The 19,132-nt window shown below is 39.6% G+C and overlaps 1 protein-coding gene across 1 annotated transcript in view; it reads right to left on the bottom strand.

Annotated features, from left to right (window-relative positions):
* The window catches only part of LOC118770626 (anoctamin-4-like), a 93,955-nt gene extending 75,298 nt beyond the window's left edge, over positions 1-18,657 (bottom strand). Inside the window, exons 1-4 of the mRNA XM_036518390.1 lie at positions 18,559-18,657; positions 17,019-17,079; positions 15,146-15,223; positions 8,737-8,961 (exon numbers count right to left, since the gene is read on the bottom strand). Coding sequence (XP_036374283.1) covers positions 8,737-8,961; positions 15,146-15,223; positions 17,019-17,079; positions 18,559-18,657 — 463 coding nt within the window. The remainder of the gene's footprint in view (positions 1-8,736; positions 8,962-15,145; positions 15,224-17,018; positions 17,080-18,558) is intronic.
* Positions 18,658-19,132: the final 475 nt, after the last annotated feature.

Raw genomic sequence — 19,132 nt, 5'->3', positions numbered from 1 at the left:
AAAGAAAATTGGATTGTATTCCAGATTTTACACAGTGGTGCTTTCAGAACCTGACATCCAGGAACGTTAAGACTGACCCAACCTGAATATCTATAGTATGTCTATGTCTAGCTATGGGAGTCCATCGAGAGACACCAGTGGTGCCCCTGGGTATGCGCTGGTATTGTGCTAGAATGATCCTATTGGCATACTGTGTTGCGTGTTAGACCAGGTGCGCATTTGTGGTCTCAGCCTTGTGTGTTTCACAATGGCTGTTGTTCATGTGTGGATGGGGTCCTTGTTTGTGTAACATTTGTATCGTTTTGCTAGATGTCCTTTGTGCTTGAATTCTGGAATCGCTCTAGACAAGAACATCTGCTGGATGTCAACTATGTAACATTTCATATACCCACATCTGATATGTTGCTCTGGATAAGAGCATCTACTAAGTGACAAATCTAATGTAATGTAAATAATAACAACAATAATATTTACTATATAATACCTTCCTCTCCTTTCGAGCAACACACGTGCCCACTGCTTTTCACAACAATATGTCAAGGGACTTTAAAAAGCTCTACTATAACATTAGTAGATGAATCATCGCTACTGATACTTGTTATATAGGCTGATGCTACATGAGAATGGAAGTGTAACATGAACCTATTTTAATATCAGACAGTTATATAAAAAACAGTCAAAATCTTCAATAAAGATTGACATCAGAGACCAGTGTCTGTTAGAGACATAGCGTCTCTTTATGTTGTATTGTTTCTATTTTCAGAATGCTCATAAATGAAACAGGTGTACCAATGGTTACAATATTTGCAAACTGCATATGTCAAAGTGTCAGTCTCCAGTCTCCTGCCAGAAGGGTTCAGCTCCATTTCAACAGTGGGAGCCATGTTCAGCAAAACAAAAGGTACTGTTAAACCAGTTAACATTGGTATTTCCTATACCATATTTTAGTAAACTGTCACAAACACTTAACAGCATATATTTTCATGAGGAAAGTGAAGGTACAGAATATACAGGAAACAAACAGCAGAACCAAACAGGAAGAATGACAATATTACTATTATTATTACACTTATTTGTTGCGCTCTTAACATCCCAATGAAAGGGCTTTCAATATGAAAATAAGAAAAAAATAGATTAAAATGTTTAACAGAATCTCCACAGATTCATTGTCTGGTTTTTGCCCAGTCAATCAGATGTGACTGAAGCTTTTGGCAAACATTGACTTTAATATTGAGATTCACACTTGTGAGCAGTTATAAATCATTAAAAAAGGAATATATACCCTTGATGGTGTTTTTACTATAAGAAAGATAAAAGTTAATTATTTCTATTCTTATTTCTATTTGTGCTACTTAATCTTATTTAGACAGCTCATATTTAAGGTAGTAGATTCATATAAACAGTGTTTTCAATTAATTTAGAATCAATGTAACCTAGAATAATAAGTTCAACTTGCCTGCATCAATCATGTCAATTGATAGAGCTACTCTGAATTTGTTAAAGGGGCAGAGAAAACGACAGTATTTTGAACATATTTCCTTAATCCGTTCAAAAACATTATTTTCAGTCATTTTCAGCATAAAAATTAGCGTAATATGTGCATAAACTCTCCTGCAACTACACATTTCTGACTTTAAATGAATGTATGATACAGATCAGAAATAATGTCACCACTCAGTCAATGTCTACAGCCAAGCCAGTCATTAAAAAGCGCTGTTAAATCTAAGAAAGATCTCAGTTAAATGCAAGAATGTATTCAGTTAACTCCTTAAATGAGGCTGCTTCAATTTACTTTTGCCTTATTTAGGTCCTTAAGTGAGGATGCTTATATTTGCATTTGCCTTGACTAGGGCCATAAGTAAGGATGCTTGGATTTACTGTTGACTGATTTGACTGATTCTTAGCAAGCCATTTGCTGGTCACATTCCACTCAGTATGAGTTCATGAGGGGAAAGTTTTTAGTTTTAGAAAAGTTTTAGATAGTTTAAGTGAAATTTTAGAAAGCACTTTAGGTAATAGTGGAAAAACCTGCCTTTTAATGCATACTATTGTACCTTAAAATGTGGTTACATGTCAAATGTGAACGAACACCTTTCATTTTTTAGGCTTAGTTTTTTTTTTTGGAGTTTAAGTTTGAAATCTGTTCATGCAGTCTATTGGTTTTGAGGTGTACGTTTGTATTCCAGCTGTTTTCTACATAAAAATGGAAGAAACCCTGTAGCGCTAAGATGAGTCTAATTCTTCATGTTACAATCAGCTGACTCTTATGCTAGGGACACACAGACCTTCTCAATCCACTCATTGCACAAAGAATTCACTTTAGTCTATGTTTTAACCTTATTCCTTTTACTTGTGCCTGTTTTAGCTGATTTAAGTTGTCACATTTATAATAAACAAATAGATTTTCTGATGTCTCTGTTTCTTATGTCAGCATGAGCCAGCTTCTTCACAGAACATGGTGAAAAAAACTGCATATTAAATACACATACAAGTACATACACTTTAGGAGCTCCAGTCATGATCAGTTACTGGTGTAGTTTCACATTTATAGAAAAAGTTATGTCAGGGAAAATGGATGTTAAACATATATTGAATAGTATATTAAATGTACAGGAACAGTAACAACAGTATGTGACACATAGGTTAACATGAGCTGATAAAGTCACATAGAGGGACACTGTGTAGCTTATTTAGGGTGCATCAGGCACACGTTCAGTTGTGTGACCTGAACTACTGCATGTGCATGAATTATATAGGTTATGCTTACATAACTGACACTACAAATAACTCTAGCCCTAAGGCCTTCCACCATGCACTCACAGCCCTGAGGACACATAAGGTCCCCACATCCTACCACATCACCCCATGACGAGCTGACTATACGAACTGTTAGTGAGTGACATATTCATGTTACATATATACATACATACATACATATATGTATGTACACTGGGGTCCAAAATTATTGGAACACTCACTTTTTTTTCTGAAAACCCACAATATTTTTGCTGCATATTCCATCAGATATTGGGAAAGTCATATTTATGTCAATGTCAATTTCAGCTTCATCTTCTGTGACCATGTTCCAACCTTGTTAGGTTTATATAGGCTTCAGTATGAGTGTTCAATTAGGGGGCCGGGCAACATTCAATCAGGCCTATTGAAGTGATGGTCATTTTTGTTCAATTGTCTATATTCAATAAGTATGTAGGTACCTTTTAAAATTAAGTTAATGTCATGGAATTGTCGGTTTGTTTGGCAGAATTAATGTCATACATATTATTAAAATGTTGGAAATAAGGGTAGTCATCAGGCAATCATGTGCCAACCACATAAAGAGATGTTTTGAAAATGTTAATAGTTGCCAAAACATGTAACTGTTTTTGCCACACAATAAATTAGGTTCGAGTGATAAAACTAATAGCTACATGAACACATCCACACTTAACCACAAAATGCCCAGGTGTCCCAATAATTTTGGACCCTAGTGTATGTACGTACGTATGCATGTATATATGTAACATGTCTAGTTGCACATGACTTATATAAGTTAAGCTTACATAACTGACACTACAAATAACTCTAGCCCTAAGGCCTTCCACTGTCCACTCACAGCCCTGAGGACACATAGGGTCCCCACATCCTACCACATCTTCCCATGAAGAGCTGACTATATGAACTGTTAGTGAGTGACACAGACATGTTATATTCATATATATATATATATATATATATATATATATTATATAAATAATCAAGAGGTTTATCTACAGGGATCAGGTCATCATTTTCCCAGTTTTTTCCCCATTCAGTATGACTTTGTTTTCTTTTTAATCCCTATAGAAATAGTTCTCTGTAAAGTGCTGTGTGACATCTATTTGTAAAGTGTGCTACACCAAACAAGTGTTGATTGGTTGATCAGTTGCGTGACTCAATAATGGTATCCTATCATAAACACTGATCATGTGTAATGGAAATATAAGTGATCCACAATCCACAATCCAAAACTCTTGGATAAGTTAGTGGTGTCAACATGGCTCACTGCTGTAACATGTCTGTATGCTGAGATATCTGATAATAACCTCTAGCAGGGACTGAGCTTTGGCTGTACAGCTGGATGAAACAACACATACATCATGCACTATATACACAGAGGGAAAACCAGCTCTGCAGTTTCAAAAATGAATTAACATTTCAGGTCATTTTCACAAATATGCACACACGCACACACACATGTTCCCTGTTACACGCATGTACACATGCATGCACACACAGACTTTCTGTTACTCACACACACTCCTGCACTGCACACACACAAACACAGACACGTGCACACACTCTTTATGTTATTCACGCACACACACACATAATCTCAAACTGATAAACAAACAAACATACAGCAGCATGGTTGTATACATTTCTGACCAACTCACATGTAGACCCACACATTCACTTAAAAAAAACACACACACACACACACGTACATGTACACACACACATACACATACACACACACACACACACGTACAAACACCAATACAAACATAAATATACACAGGAAGGCACAGGTGCTTTCGGACAGCCCAGAACTGTTAATACTGTGCTCAGACAGAGCTCCCCGGTGTGTGACACATTTCAGAGAGACAGTGCTGACATACACATGCTGAAGGTCACGCTGCTCAGCCAGCACTGCACCAACACCTGACACCGTGTGCAGCCGAGACCCACATGCAGTCGGGAACCGCACACTACCACTCACCACAGCACCAGCTGAAAGAGTCCGCGTCTGCCAGGAAGGACACCAGGAAGCCTGGCGTGAGAAACAATCCCGCTGGAAATTTGGAGGGAGAGAAATCTGGGTGGAATGCAAGAGCTGCGCGAGAAGCAGTGGGGGAGCGCGCTCCTGCGGCAGCGGCAGAACAGCCCCCCTCATGTGCCCTCCCTCCCTCAGAACCCAGCGCTTACAGGGAGCCGACGCAGAGAGCTGGCTGCTGTCACTCTGTGGGCTGAGGCATTCCGTATGTGCATGTGTGCGTGCGTGCGTGCGTGCGTGCGTGCGTGTGTGTGTGTGGCAAGGGAACACTTGAGGGAAATAAAGAGGATTCTTCATGCAGAGATGTAGGGATGGAGCTGCAGGAATATCAGCATTTGTGTTCAGTCATCCCTATCAGCCAATCAGAGGAGGTGCTGTGCCAGCAGCAGAACTGGTCACAGGAAGCAGAGCCAAGCGATTCAGAAGGACAACAACTCCCATACAGCACCGCAGCCCACTCAAGGACTGGCAGCAGTCCACTGCACACTACACAAGCCTGTCTCCCACTCCACCCAATGTACACTCTATGCAAATCTTCCCCACAAAATCCACCCACTAATCAAACTGCCCCCCCCCATAAAAATCCACCCAGTAATCCAAATGTGTCCACCCTGCATATAAAAATCCATACAGTAATCAAACCTACCCCCAAGAAATGCACACACTAAGCAGACCCCCCCCCCCCCCCAAAAAAAAAAAAAATGATGCATTAAGCAAACCTGCCTCCACACGTGTGCAAATCTTCTTACAAGGGGGTGTGTGAGTGCTTAGAATGTGCTTATATGTGTGATGCATGTGCATGTGTGGATATACGAGTGTGTGTGTGGAGTGTGAGTGTGTTTGCATGTGTGTGTGTGTGTGTGTGTGTGTGTGTGTGTGTGTGTGTGTGTGAGTGAATGTGTGTGAATGCAAGTGCGATTACTTCCCCATCTTGTGTACAGGTAGAGTATGCAAATCAGATATATAGCATTTTGAATATTTTTTTTAAATAAAATCTGACTAACATGTCATAAAATAAAATAAGTGGTAGATTTGAAATAAGTGCTATGTCATTTTTAGCCCACATCATAATCAGATTGAAAAATGTAAAATCATACTTTATCATTCTTAAATACTATCACATCGATAATATCCATTTTATCTTAATGTCAAGTTATCAAAAGAAATGCAATGGATATACTGTTCTGTAATGAAATAGGAGTTGTTTACCCAAAATTGTCAAATTATTAACTAGTCATGTCTGTGTTCTTCCCCCACCACCAGTTTCCCCCAAATAAGTCTGGACGTTCTGTCCATTTTCCATGGGTGTACAGGTAAACAATATTTTGATTGTTATCTCTAGAATTTTTATTAGGAGACATGAAAATGGCTTGCTAGCCAAAGACCTGAGGGGCAGATTTCTTCACTTGAAATAATCACTCACTTTGATATATTATAGTTGCAAATTCAAATGATTATTTGGTACTGGCGACATGCAATTTATTTATTTGTAAGTCACACTGCTGTAGCCAGACTTATAATCCTCAATCAATTCTGCAGATATTAGGAGTAAGTCTGTATAACCTACTGAAATATCATAGTGGTGTCAGTATAATTTTGCTTTACTTTTATTTTTACAAGGCTGACTACAGCCAGAGCTGTGCACAATGGCAGTAACTTAAATTCTCTCACCCAAGATGTGCCTGTTTAGTGAGCAGTGGCTTTAGCCTGTATTGTATAATTGGAATTTAATTTATGTTTTCTGATGCAGTTTGAATATTGACATTTCACAAAAAGATGATGATCATTATATGCAACTGGACAATTACTGTTTTTGAGGTCTGAAACAAGGAGGTCACTCTGTTAGGAGTACTGCTATCTTTAATGCAGTTGCTTTCAAAATCTCTGAAAAACTGTTTCAAATCGCATTGAGATTGCAATGGCATTGTAGTTGTTCCTGGTAATTGTTGACTAATGAAATGTTCTGTGTTTCCAGTAGGGCTGGGTGATATGGCAAAAAATATTATCACAATATTTTTTCCACATTGACCAATATCGGTATTTATCACGATATATAATTTGATAATGCTGCCAGTTTGAAGAGTATCCTGATAATGACTGAAGCCTGAAGAAACCAGAGGGTTCATTAGTTAAACTTTAAAATAGTTTATTAACAAGAATAGAACAACATAACGTAAACATTTAACATCAATTTTCTAAACCCACCTTTTTCCACTGTATTCAGGGGCATCATGCCTTTCGCTATAAAGTAAGAAACTACACTTGCTATATCCTTGCTCCTTTTTGATCGCATTTCATATGGGGCAATGGCCGCAAAAGACGACACAATTGATTGTTATTTTGGTACAGCCCCGCTATTGCTGCTAAAACTTGTGGATGGACTAACATGGGCCCGCATTTTCATACTCTCGGTGTGGTCTCGGGGATGGTACCTTTTCAGGTGATGGAAAAGATTTGTTGTGTTTCCCGTCTTGGTTTGCACCAACCGACAACATATTTTGCAGACTGTCTTAATCTGCGCTTTGTCGCTTTTAAGATATCAAAACCACTTCCATAATTGACGTTGTGTTACCTTTTTGTCAACAATTTCCTCAGCTTTGGAGGATAACGAGAGTTCACTTTCACCACTGCTTTCGTGCCCCTCGCCGGTTCCACTACTTTTTTTCCCTTGTTTCCAGAGCTTTCTTCCTTTGCAGTAGGAAATGAGCATGTACTTTGATGTACAAGCCAAAAACTGCAGACTGACTGGCTGTTCTCGCATTTATTTCTGCTCTGTGATAGGCTGTTAGATCTATTCATATTGAGTAAAACTGTCCAAAGCTTATCATTGTTATCAAATTTTATCGCGATCCTGTTTTGAGATCGTTTTATCGCCCAGCCCTAGTTTCCAGTAAAACTTTTCACTGAATTTATGTTTGTTGAAACAGTGTATGGAACTAGTGAATTTAATGTATTAATGTCACAAAATGACTACTACGCTACAGACTACTCAGCTGAGTCAACATGCTATCCGTACAAGGGCAGGGGGTTAATCTGTGATTTTGGGTTTCCTTTAGAAGCTGAACAGAAATATTCTTGGTATTCCATCTAATGCATCACTGAGTAGCATGGATAACAGTGAGGATGATTATGTCCCTGGACCACTGGAGGAGAGCTCTTCAAAAGAGAGGAGTGAATCTACCCCACACAGATGCCATCAAAGATGCCAGCGTGGTCATAGGAAGTGATGAAGTTCTGAAAGAAGAAGGATGGGAGGAGGGTATACAATAAAAGCACTACTATCTGTCTGCCATTGAAGCCATTTTCAAAAATTGCTCGCAACTTGCAGCATTTTCATAAAAATACGGTAGAGGCAGCCAGAGCATTTAGATTCCCAAAAGCTTCAAAGGGAAGAAGAATTCAGTTACATTACCTGTGGAAAAAGGATAACCGTGAACACAAGATCAGTGTTTTGTTAAATTTTAGGAACAGGTTTACACAAGATAGTTATAAGAGAATAGAAATGGAAGGTCTAACAATCAAAAACCCAAGTACCTTTCAGACTTTTGCTCTGTTTCAGCACTAAGAGGAAGTATGCAAGTTTAGACATGACAATGCTTCACATACTGCTGAATACATGGAAACTCAGACTGTCAGTGTACACTAAGTGTGTATACAGACCATCAACATAAACTAAGTGTGTATACATGAATGAGAACCTAAATAAAATATCAAAATAGTTGTATGTATGAATGTGTGTGAATGTGTGCGAGTTAGTGTGAATGTGCACGTGTGTATGTGAATGAATGAATGTGAGAGTGTGTGTGTAAGTGTGTGAGTATATGTGTGTGAGTGGAAGTATGCATGTATGTGTGTGTGTGCGCGTGTGTGTGTGCGCGTGAGACAAAGAGAGAGGGAGAGAAAAGAGGGTGTAGGTATCTTACCTGTGCTGCTCTCACTCAAGGTCTCCTGGCTACTGCAGTAGGAGGGCACTGGGGTGATTGACAGGGAAGCAGGGCAGGACACTGGATCAGAATGCTCCACACGTGCTGGTGTCGCTGCAGCCTCAGAGTGTGCTCCATCCGGACTGGGCAAAGATGGGCCGTCCTGGGCCAGAGCGTTCCTCCAGCGAGAGATCCCCAAAGCAAGCTGTCCTCCCAGGTCAAAGCCTGCTGACACAGGATACATGAGCTAATGATCACTGCCATGGGCACTGCATGGCTATGATTAGGGGTGGGACAAAATATCGATACAGGAATATATCATATTACTTCCTCTTATGATACATTATCGATACACTGGTGCCAAATATCGATATTTTTATTAAAACATGCAGGCGCTCTAAACAGATTCCCCTGCCAATTTGACTTACTAGAGTCATTACTCCTTATGGTGGCGCTTATCAAATGAATGAGGGTAAACTTGCAGTGAAGAAATGCGCACAACTTGTCTTTCTCAGTCCTCCCTGGCAATGAGACCTGTACAACTCAATTTCAGTAAGTAACGCTGACTAAACGGTTTGGATGGCAGAGACTGTTGTTTTATATAAGTAGCTAGCTTCAGTTAAGTAATTAGCCAACTTAGCTAGGTAGCTCCTACTTACAAAATTGTCTAAATTGAAAGGTACTTTACAATTATATCGCTAGTATTCTGCGTGATTAGGCATTTAAACAAAAGCTTATCTACCAAACATTATCCAAAAAAAAAACCAAAAAAACAAAGTGGCTAAAGCATCACAGTCTCAGCTCGAATTCGTCGTTGGTTCCCGTTAGCAATTATTTAACTAACGTTACCTAGTCCTTTCCCTGACCACCCTGAACGTAACTCCAGACCTACACCCCGGTGATACTAGCTAGCTAACGACTAGCTACGTTGCATAATCCTTAAACTTGCAGACATTCATTTTAATAAGTTATTAGATTAACCATAAAGCAAGTTAACTAAGTAGGTCATCATCGGACAACTGACCGCCATAAAGATGTAACAACTGTGGGATCAACTAGCTAGCCAGCTAGTTGGCTAGCTATAATAGCACGTGTTGGTGAAAACTGAACATCGACTTAACTGAGATAAGTTAGCTAACGTTTCCTAGCTGGCAAAGTAGTAATGTTATGCAATTTAAAGAGGAAAACATATCTTCACTTACGGCTGTCAAGTCGGCCAAGCGGTCCCTCATCACACTTCTTTCTTTCTACCAAATTTGGTTTTAAAAAGCATCACCTAGCGTGCTAGCTAACGTTAACTCCCTCTTACGATGTAATCCAATATCTTGGTACTATTTCCCAGAATGAAGTTGAAAGTGTATCCACACACATCGGTTGTTGTATACGGTGATTGTCACGTTGATTTTTGCTGTTAACTTTTCACTATATAAGGATGAGCAGCAGTGTTTAGGGATTTCCGTGGTTTGTGTCTCCCTTACAGTTAGCCAACCTCCCAACTCTTCAAAACTAATTTGATCTGCCCCTTGGCCTCGGAAATGCCTCTTCACACTCACGATTGTCCACCATCACCACATCAGTGGAGACCAGAGAAAGGGCGTATTCAGTAAAAACAGTTTTGTACTGATGGTGTGGGGTTGTGTAGCGCTCTAGGGAAACTAGACTTAACGATTGAACCATTACAAGCCAATCCAGGTAGTTCACGACACACAGGAGCTTGTCATCAACGTGTCCCTACAAGAAATAACGAAGCCAGCTGATAATGGGAAATAGGCTACTCAGTGTTCTCAATCCTCCTCCTGGAGGCCCACTGCCCTGCATATCTATCCTTGCTCCAAACACACCTGATTAGTGTGATTAACATGCTCTTGATTAAATCAGGTGTGCTCAGCTAATCAAAAGTGCCACTGATGAGTTCAGACAGGTAGGTGGAGCAGGGAAAGATGGAAAACGCGCAGGACAGTGGGCCTCCAGGAGCAGGATTGAGAAACACTGGGCTACATGATCTAACTTGTCACCAAGCCTAACCACTGTATTTCAATACATATGGAGGCCATAAAGAAAACATCTAATGTAAAATATAGAATGAACTCATGACTTGAATTGAATGACCACAAAATATGTAACACAACGGCTGCATTTTCCAATGCCTTCTGGAGTCAGAATTTGCAAAGTTTAGATAATTATCAAATTCTGTGAAACTGACACCACAATGTAGCAGATAAATACATAATTCCTGCTGTTTTCATTTTTCATCACTCATGTGATTTCATTGGGAAATATTGACTAATTAAGAACACAAGAATAAAGATGAGGACAAGCACAACCATAAAACACAAAAATCTCCACCCACCCCTTACTCTTAACTGCACTAGAATATAAAGCCCCAGTGACCCGTTCTCTTATCTGCATTACAGTACACAGCCCCAGTGACCCCTGCTCTTACCTGCATTAGGACACACAATCCCAATGACTGCTACCCTTACCTGCACTAGGATATAAAGCCCAGGTCACTTACACTTTTACCTGCAAGCAGCCCCAGTAACTTCAACTCTTATCTGCACTAGAATACACAGTCCCAGTCACTCCTGCTCTTATCTGCACTAGGGTACACAGCCCTAGTGACCCCTATTCTTATCTGCACATAGGTGCGGTGAACCCTATTCTTACCTGCACATATAGAATGACATACAGATCCCCTCTGTAAATAGAGGTCCCATGTGTGGTACCTTGAGCAGCATCACCTTATATTGATTATTTCAAGGTAATTCAAAAACAAACATGATCTTAACTGTCTCACAACACTATTAGCATCCCTATTAGCCTAGTTTTAGTCTCGCATGACTTAACTCAAACTCTTTAACAGCTTCATATGCTCAAGACTCATATTACACAGTCAAATAGAAAATGCACACAACAGAAGTCATATCAGTGGGCTCATAAGGAGCAGCAGCACATTGTACAATAAAACTGAGCTTTACTCATAAGGCCCATTGAACATATTCATCATGTGCCTGACTGAATAAGGTTACATATATGAACGAAACCCAGAAGAGCACTAGGAATCTGATGCAGGCCGCCTGCTCTGCTGTGACCCACTTCTCATTCTTCTGGCTGAATCAGCAGAGATCTGCACCTGCTTGCAGGACCAGAAAAATGTAACTGGAGGCAGAGTCCCAAGATATTTTACTCTGTAGTTTTAAAATGCACCTCATGATATTTTCCTGTGTAGTTTTAAAATACACCTCATGATGTTCATGTGTAGTTGTAAAACTAAATCTCAACCACATTTTGCTATAGATCATTTTAGGAGTAGGTACAGCTCACATTGGAAACACATTTAAGAAACATCTGAACATTTTTTTCTGACACTCACTTTGGGTAAGTGATGGCAGGGTGTGATGAAATGAGCTAGTGTATAGGAAACCCATCTCCATGCCACATCAAAATATACTACTTTTCCAGTACATTTTGCAGATATGCAAGATGTTTCAGCAACCACAGTTTCCTATATGGCACACAGACAACATTACATTACATTACATTATGCTCATTTAGCATATGCCCTTATCCAAAGAGACATCCAGCACAAGAGAATATAATTGTATACATCCAGGTTAAACGAGCAAAAAAAAAACTAGAAAACTTAGGGAAGTCAAATACATACACTATCATGTATCTCAATGTCAGTGGATCACAATATCCACAACACGTGGCAATACTACAATTAAATAAGCGGCAAATAATACAAGTAGCAGATGTTAGGGGGCTGATTTGAAGTGGAACCAAGATGCAGTTTGTAGGGGTGAGTCAAGATGACCTCTGTCCTGACCCCTGTGGGAAGTTCATACCACCACTTGGGGGCTAGCTAACTCAAGCTTGCTGGCTAAGTCAAGCCCATTTGCAATGGTCTCCATTTACTATATGAAGTTGTATCTAAATTCTATGTGTTTAACTCAAGTTAGAGAGTACAGACCTCAGGACCATTTCATTTCTTTCTGTAGTCAAAGTTACCTCAGTCTTGATACTATATATGATTTTGCCATACCTGCCACCTGAAAATTATCTCAGAAATTTTACTGTGATTTCTCTGTGTAGTACTGATGGCATGTTACTGCAGGGGGGAGTGTTGACCGCAATGTCACTGTAAAGGGCAGCACTGATCACTATGTTACTGCAGGGGTTAGCACATCATACAACCTGAGGATACAACCAGTAAATAATTTCACTCTGGGAAAATTTTTATGTGTGAGTAATAATACACACATATCCGGTCATATTTACATTCAGTCACTGAGCAGATTTTTCTTTACAGAGAAATTTACAAAGTAAGACTACAAAGAGTACTCTTAAGATGCCTAGATACACATGTAAATAAATATGGACTGTCATGCATTACAGTTATGCATAGGTTTGGATTCATTGTGTCTCACCAGTAATCAACAACAAGCCCCCTTGCTGCAGATTAAACCATTATTGACTCATAACAGCACACTAGGACAGGCACTCTTACTGGAACTGGATCAGCAGAACTTTCCAAGTTAAGTACATACTTGCTGTGAAATTAAATATTAGTGTCATTGCAAAATGTCAGTGGCTCTGAGGGAGCAAAAAAATTTATTTCCTGGAACCTTCACTTGATTTTTAAGAATAAAGTTTCACACTGGGCACAAAGGCACCATTCTATTTATGTGTGAATGGTTTTAGAAACAAAGTGTGTGGATTTGGTGTGCTGATTAAATAGTTTTTCAACATAAGCCAAAACACTTATTATATGCATCCTTACCCTGTAATTCAATAAAAAAAGATACAAATACAAATGTAAACATGAGCAGTAAACATTACTGTGCTATATATAAATGTACACACACACAAACACACGCACACTTTTAAGGTTTCTTTTTTTGCAATGACAGTGAGACAAATACTGTTTATAACCACTTTTTGTTGTGGGTTATAGATTGTTTAAAATGACCTTTGAAACAAGGTACATTCAGGTGTGCATGATATCACATAACCCTGAGCAGTAACTGGTTATATGCAGTACCTGTATTGCTGTCATTGCAAAAAAAAAAAAAAAAAAAATGCTATGAAAGCTTTCTGTAGAGAAGTATTACTGCAGTTTCATATTGTACTGAACAATAAGTGCAGAAGTGTAACATTGCATATTCTTTCTCTCCTGGAAATTTGACATTTGTGTATAAGAGCCACTATTTCTACAGCTAACAATGCTGACAGTGGTGCCACAACTTTGCATTTCAAAAGTAAGATGCTAACGTTGAATTATTTGTACTGTGATGTATTGATTTCTTTGAGAGTAAATGGAGTCCTTTCTATAAAGGCATATTGATTTTCCACTTTGTGCACTTCTTTGCAAAGCAGAGAAACCACTGCAAAGCATCTTCCATTTATGTCTTCTGGTCTGGGTGAAACAGAAAGAGAGAGGTGAAAAGAGAGAAGTCCCATATTAAGTATTAGTGATAAGCAGGGTGCGGAATACGGGGGGTCTAATACCCCTTAATTGACACTTGAGACCCCCTGAAAATTTTTTTTAAATTTTAAAAAATTGTCACTTGCAATTGTTGCTAAAAATGTATTTTAACCCTTAAAGCCTGACAGAAATAGCCTGCGTCCAAATCCACATCCCTTCTTCTCGGTTGAATTGCTCATGAAGTAGCCTAGTTGCTAGTTGCTTGTCTATGCGACAAAGTGTTGGCAAGAAAAATAATTTTGAATTTACACCAAATTTAATCATAGTTACAATCTGAGACAACAAAGTACACTATACAGTTGCTGTCAGCGGTTGACATTAATTAAGCAAAGCAAGGATTTTATTACTAAATTCACTCCTTTAAGTTTTTATTTAAATTTACTAAATATTCATCCAATTAATCTAACAATTAAGCTAACATTTAGATGTGTGCACGTTTTTTTGCAGTTTGGGTTACTTCAGAATTTTATTTTTAAATCATCATTTGTATGGCTTATTGGAAATCTGTTTTCAAAAAATGAAATCGGAAAACAAATGGGAGTTTGTTATGCTAATAAAGCTGATGCGAGAGCGAGAGAGAGAGAGAGAGAGAGAGAGAGAGAGAGAGAGAGAGAGAGAGAGAGAGAGAGAGAGAGAGAGAGAGAGAGAGAGAGAAAGAGGCCACTCTCATGGATGTGGGGTCATTCAACCTGAATGACGTACTCTCAGGAAAGGACAGACGTTTTCACAAGCAGCATTGCTGTCAAGATGCATGCAGAAAGGAATGCATACAAAATCAGCCATCAGCAATCAGCTAAACCTATGCCATACACTACACCAATAAAGCATTTGCATTTACATATCCTATAGAGTTAACTTAATATACAATTTCCTAATCTCATTCATACAGCTGTAGTATGAAAGGCCCAGTTCAGTACTTACCGATAGTAATCTGACTCACACAGCTATAGTAGCTGGTCCCAGTAGAGGGGTTGTAGCTCCCACTGCTAGGCTCCCTTTCTGTAAAGTAGAGTTTGTGATATCAGTTCACACAGCCACACATAATTCACTCATAAATGCTCCATCTGCCCAAACGATCCTTGAGGACTGTGCACTAGCGGAGCTTCAATGGGTGCCAGCCCCACGACTAGCAAAAATAAATTCTGGAGTCAGCAGTTTTGGTAGCTTATACTCTGATCACTTTTAAAGATATGTTCAACAAATGTGTTAACCACAGTTTCTGGTGTCTTTTAATCAAAGATTTTAATCGATAGTCCCCTCTAAAACACACACTCATGGCTGCCTGCAGAGGGAGAAATACGCCACACTATGCTCTGTACCTGTAAACAGTGGCTTCGTTAGGTGCGATCATTCGGGACTATAGCCCCGAATATTTTAAGCCTAGCCCTGAATATTTTCACCCTGAAAATGGAGGTGTTTATAGCAAAACAACAGAGACTGTTGTAAAAGTGTGATAATATTTATTTATTATGGGCCTAAAGGTAGATATAACCTCCCCAAGCTACCGATGCCAATCTCCCTTAAGAAAAAAAAAAACAGACAAGCCCCAGGCAAACCTGACTTGGCCCCTGATCTTTTCAATAGCTAGAAATGCCCCTGCCTGTAAACAATGAAAGCTTGAGTTCCACAACGTTCTAGAGCAATTTTCAGACACGAGATCTATGGCCAAGAAAAATCAGGCACTTAACCCGAAACACTTATTTAATTCCGAGTCAGTCCAAAGTATACATGAGTTGGCAATATATTACAGTAGTGATGTTTCTGCTTCTGATGTTCCTGATGAATGCTGGTCCTTTCGTGAAATGTGCAGAAGTCTGGAGATGGATGAGCTCTCCACTGGCCAGGTTTTAGCCTTTCTTATAGCCAATGACATGGATTGAGCTTTCCCACATCTAGCAACCTTTTACAAAATATATCTCACAATTACTGTGAGTAGCGCACAGGCAGAACGTTCCTTTGCATGCCACCATGGGCGAGGAGCGCCTCTCACAACTCTCACAGCTGCAAACACTGATTTGGATAAAGTGGTCAACAAGGTTGCAGGAATGAAATGTCGCAAGGTGAATTTGACAGATTGATGTGGCTACAATTAATATGTTGAAAATTACATCTGTTCGATGTCTTTTTTTTCCTCTTCTTTACCTTTATCTTATGTCCACAGTCAGGGACGTTTCTACCCATTGAAAAGATCAGGGGCTAAGTCAAGTTTGTCTGCGGCTTGTCTTTTTTTTTGAAGGGAGATCAGCATTGGTAGGTTGGGGAGGTTATATCTACCTTTATAATAAATATTACCACGCCTTTGGACGCTGCAAGTCAAGTTCCGCTCTGTTACACAGTCTGTCTGTTGTTTTGTTATAAACACCTCCTTTTTCAGGGTGAAAATATTCAGGGCTAGGCTTAAAATATTCTGGGTTATAGCCGCAAATGATCAGACCTAACAACGCCACTGTCCACAGTTCAGTTATTTGCGCTTGGAGCATGATGATTATGGCTACGGTCTGTGTGTGCTGTAGCATATGTGTTTGTTACGTTTGCAGTAAATAAAGAAAACACACATGCACTAACAGATGGACATAATAAGCTATTAAAAATGTTGATTTCATGTAATTCACTGACTTTGAATTAGTGGATCATCGTTTTCATTTCCCACCAAACAAACTGGCTAGCCTAAACTATGACTTAATTAGGATAGCTGCGGTCTAGAAATAGCGTACTTCAGTGTGCAAACACATTTTCCTTGGTAGTCTATAGACTATCAGGGACAGAAAGTTGTGTGCGTACAAAGAACACCCACTGTTCCACTGATTCTGATCATTCGCACCCATCAGCAGGAAAGGCATGCTCCGCCCCTGGGACTGTGTATGAGCACAGGGGTCACTGTTTATGAGCACAGGAAGGGCTGTAAACAAGCGGGGGGGGTCACTGTGTGCGAGTGCAGGGTGGGCTGTGTATGACCACGGGGGTCACTATAGGAGCTCCTGACAATAGCAGTGTTAATGCCCTTGTTAGTTTTACAGTAATGAAAATCCAAACAAAACACCACTATTTCCTACCCATGTCTGGCTCATTATGCAGATGTGAATGACACAATTGTTCAATAGCTTAAGTATTCATTTCCCATTCCTTGTCAGTTTGTCTATTACATTGTGCAAACTTGTACACACTCAACCAAATGCCAGTTCATATGTTTACAATGTATAAGAGTGTTATTACTGTTATCTCATTATTTTCATTTCAGAATGTGCATTTTGTTATGCTCATGCAGACTCAGGGGGAATACCCCTACAGCCTGTGCTGTCACTGTGTCTTTTATGTTTATCCATACCCCTTACTAAATAAGAATACATAATCAGAAGAAAATACGCTACAATAGAAAATTTTACATGTGTATTTTAAACATGAGATCGATGTTGAATATTCCATGCTGAAACACTGTTAAAACTGCACTTGGTCTGCCCAGGGTAGGCTGGGTAACGCTTCGGGACTAGGGCTATGCATCAATACAATGTCTTGATGACGGGGCACTAACGCCCAGTGGTAAGTCCTTTGATGATTCACTTTCATACGAAAAAAAAAAAAACATTCAAAACAAAACTATAATAAAAATACATTTGCTATTAAAGACCTAATCTATTTAAACAAATTATTAATGACTGTATTGCTGTTGCTCTGTAGAACACATTTAACCATCTAAAATTATATAAAGGTGGCTTGCCTTAGTAACCTTAAGGGTAGTGATATATTACACCATTTGTAACTTTTGACTGCTCAAGTAAAGTTGAATATTGAAACAGCTTTATTCTACCCAACAGTGACTGATGCTCGAAGAACGTCATTCAAGTTAACTGAGTATACAATAAATTTAAGCTATTTAGTCCTTAACCACTGCTACGAGCTAATTCTACACACAAACGCCATTCAGTTGTGAGCAACTCCCACATACAGCGACTGTTTCCCAGAGTAGCCTACTTATTCCTAGGCAGGCCACCATACAAGTAGCTAGTCAGCCTACTTATTCGCGTATGTGCAATGGAATGTATTTTTATGGTTTGAGGCTAATTTTATATGGCATTTATACCATTTTAAAATGAATAACATTCTTTAGAATAAATGTGTGTGGCTGCAGGCCGCTGGTATGTGTAAGTAGTTAAATATCTACTTTGTTCAATCAAAGTTTAAGCGTTGACTAACAAAATAAAAACAGTTCTGCGATCCTTAAGATGCTTATCAGTCAAGACAAAACCAATGATCAGAAAAACTCATGCGGCCTTAACGTGGCTGCATTTGCTTTACCGCAATGCTAGTGACAAGTGTTGCTAAGTTTCCCTCATTACCTTGCGCACTTGACGGCAGCCTTGCCCGAGCAGCCGCCGGGCTCTCGGGACGCCCTCGCGGAGTTTCTCCAGTGGACTGAAAAGAGACAGGGTCTTCATTATCGTCTACCCCGAGCTCTGGGTCCAGTGTTTTGCAGCGGCTTTGCTCAACCGTCCTGCCGCAGAGAAACGGCTGAATTCTCATTGTCGGAGTCTGCTGATAGACCAAATTTTCTGCTGTCCCAGGGCAATCATCCTCCCACATTCTCACCGGACGGCTGAGAAAAGAGAAACATGGAATCGGTGCCCTCAGTTGTATTTTACCAAAAAATCACTATGCACGCTTTCAAAGACCGTCGGTACCCAAGAATGTGTGTCCGTAAGAAGATGCAGCCTCTGCCTGCTGGGTTTCAATGCAGTTATGGCTAAGGGTGGAGTATTTACGTAGTACCGATTTACTTGGTGCAGGTGGCGCCTCGCAGTTTTTGTTAGTCTGTGGCAGTCGCCCCAGATCCAGGAACAGTAACCAGAGGCAATAGTCATGTACAAAACAAATATAGACTACAGTAGTTTCAGAAAAAGGTGTATCCTGAGT

Source organism: Megalops cyprinoides, chromosome 23 (assembly GCF_013368585.1).
Source record: "Megalops cyprinoides isolate fMegCyp1 chromosome 23, fMegCyp1.pri, whole genome shotgun sequence".
In the NCBI taxonomy this organism is placed as follows: Eukaryota; Metazoa; Chordata; class Actinopteri; order Elopiformes; family Megalopidae; genus Megalops; species Megalops cyprinoides.
Note: the sequence above shows the minus strand (reverse complement) of the source record. Positions and strands in the feature narration are given on the sequence as shown.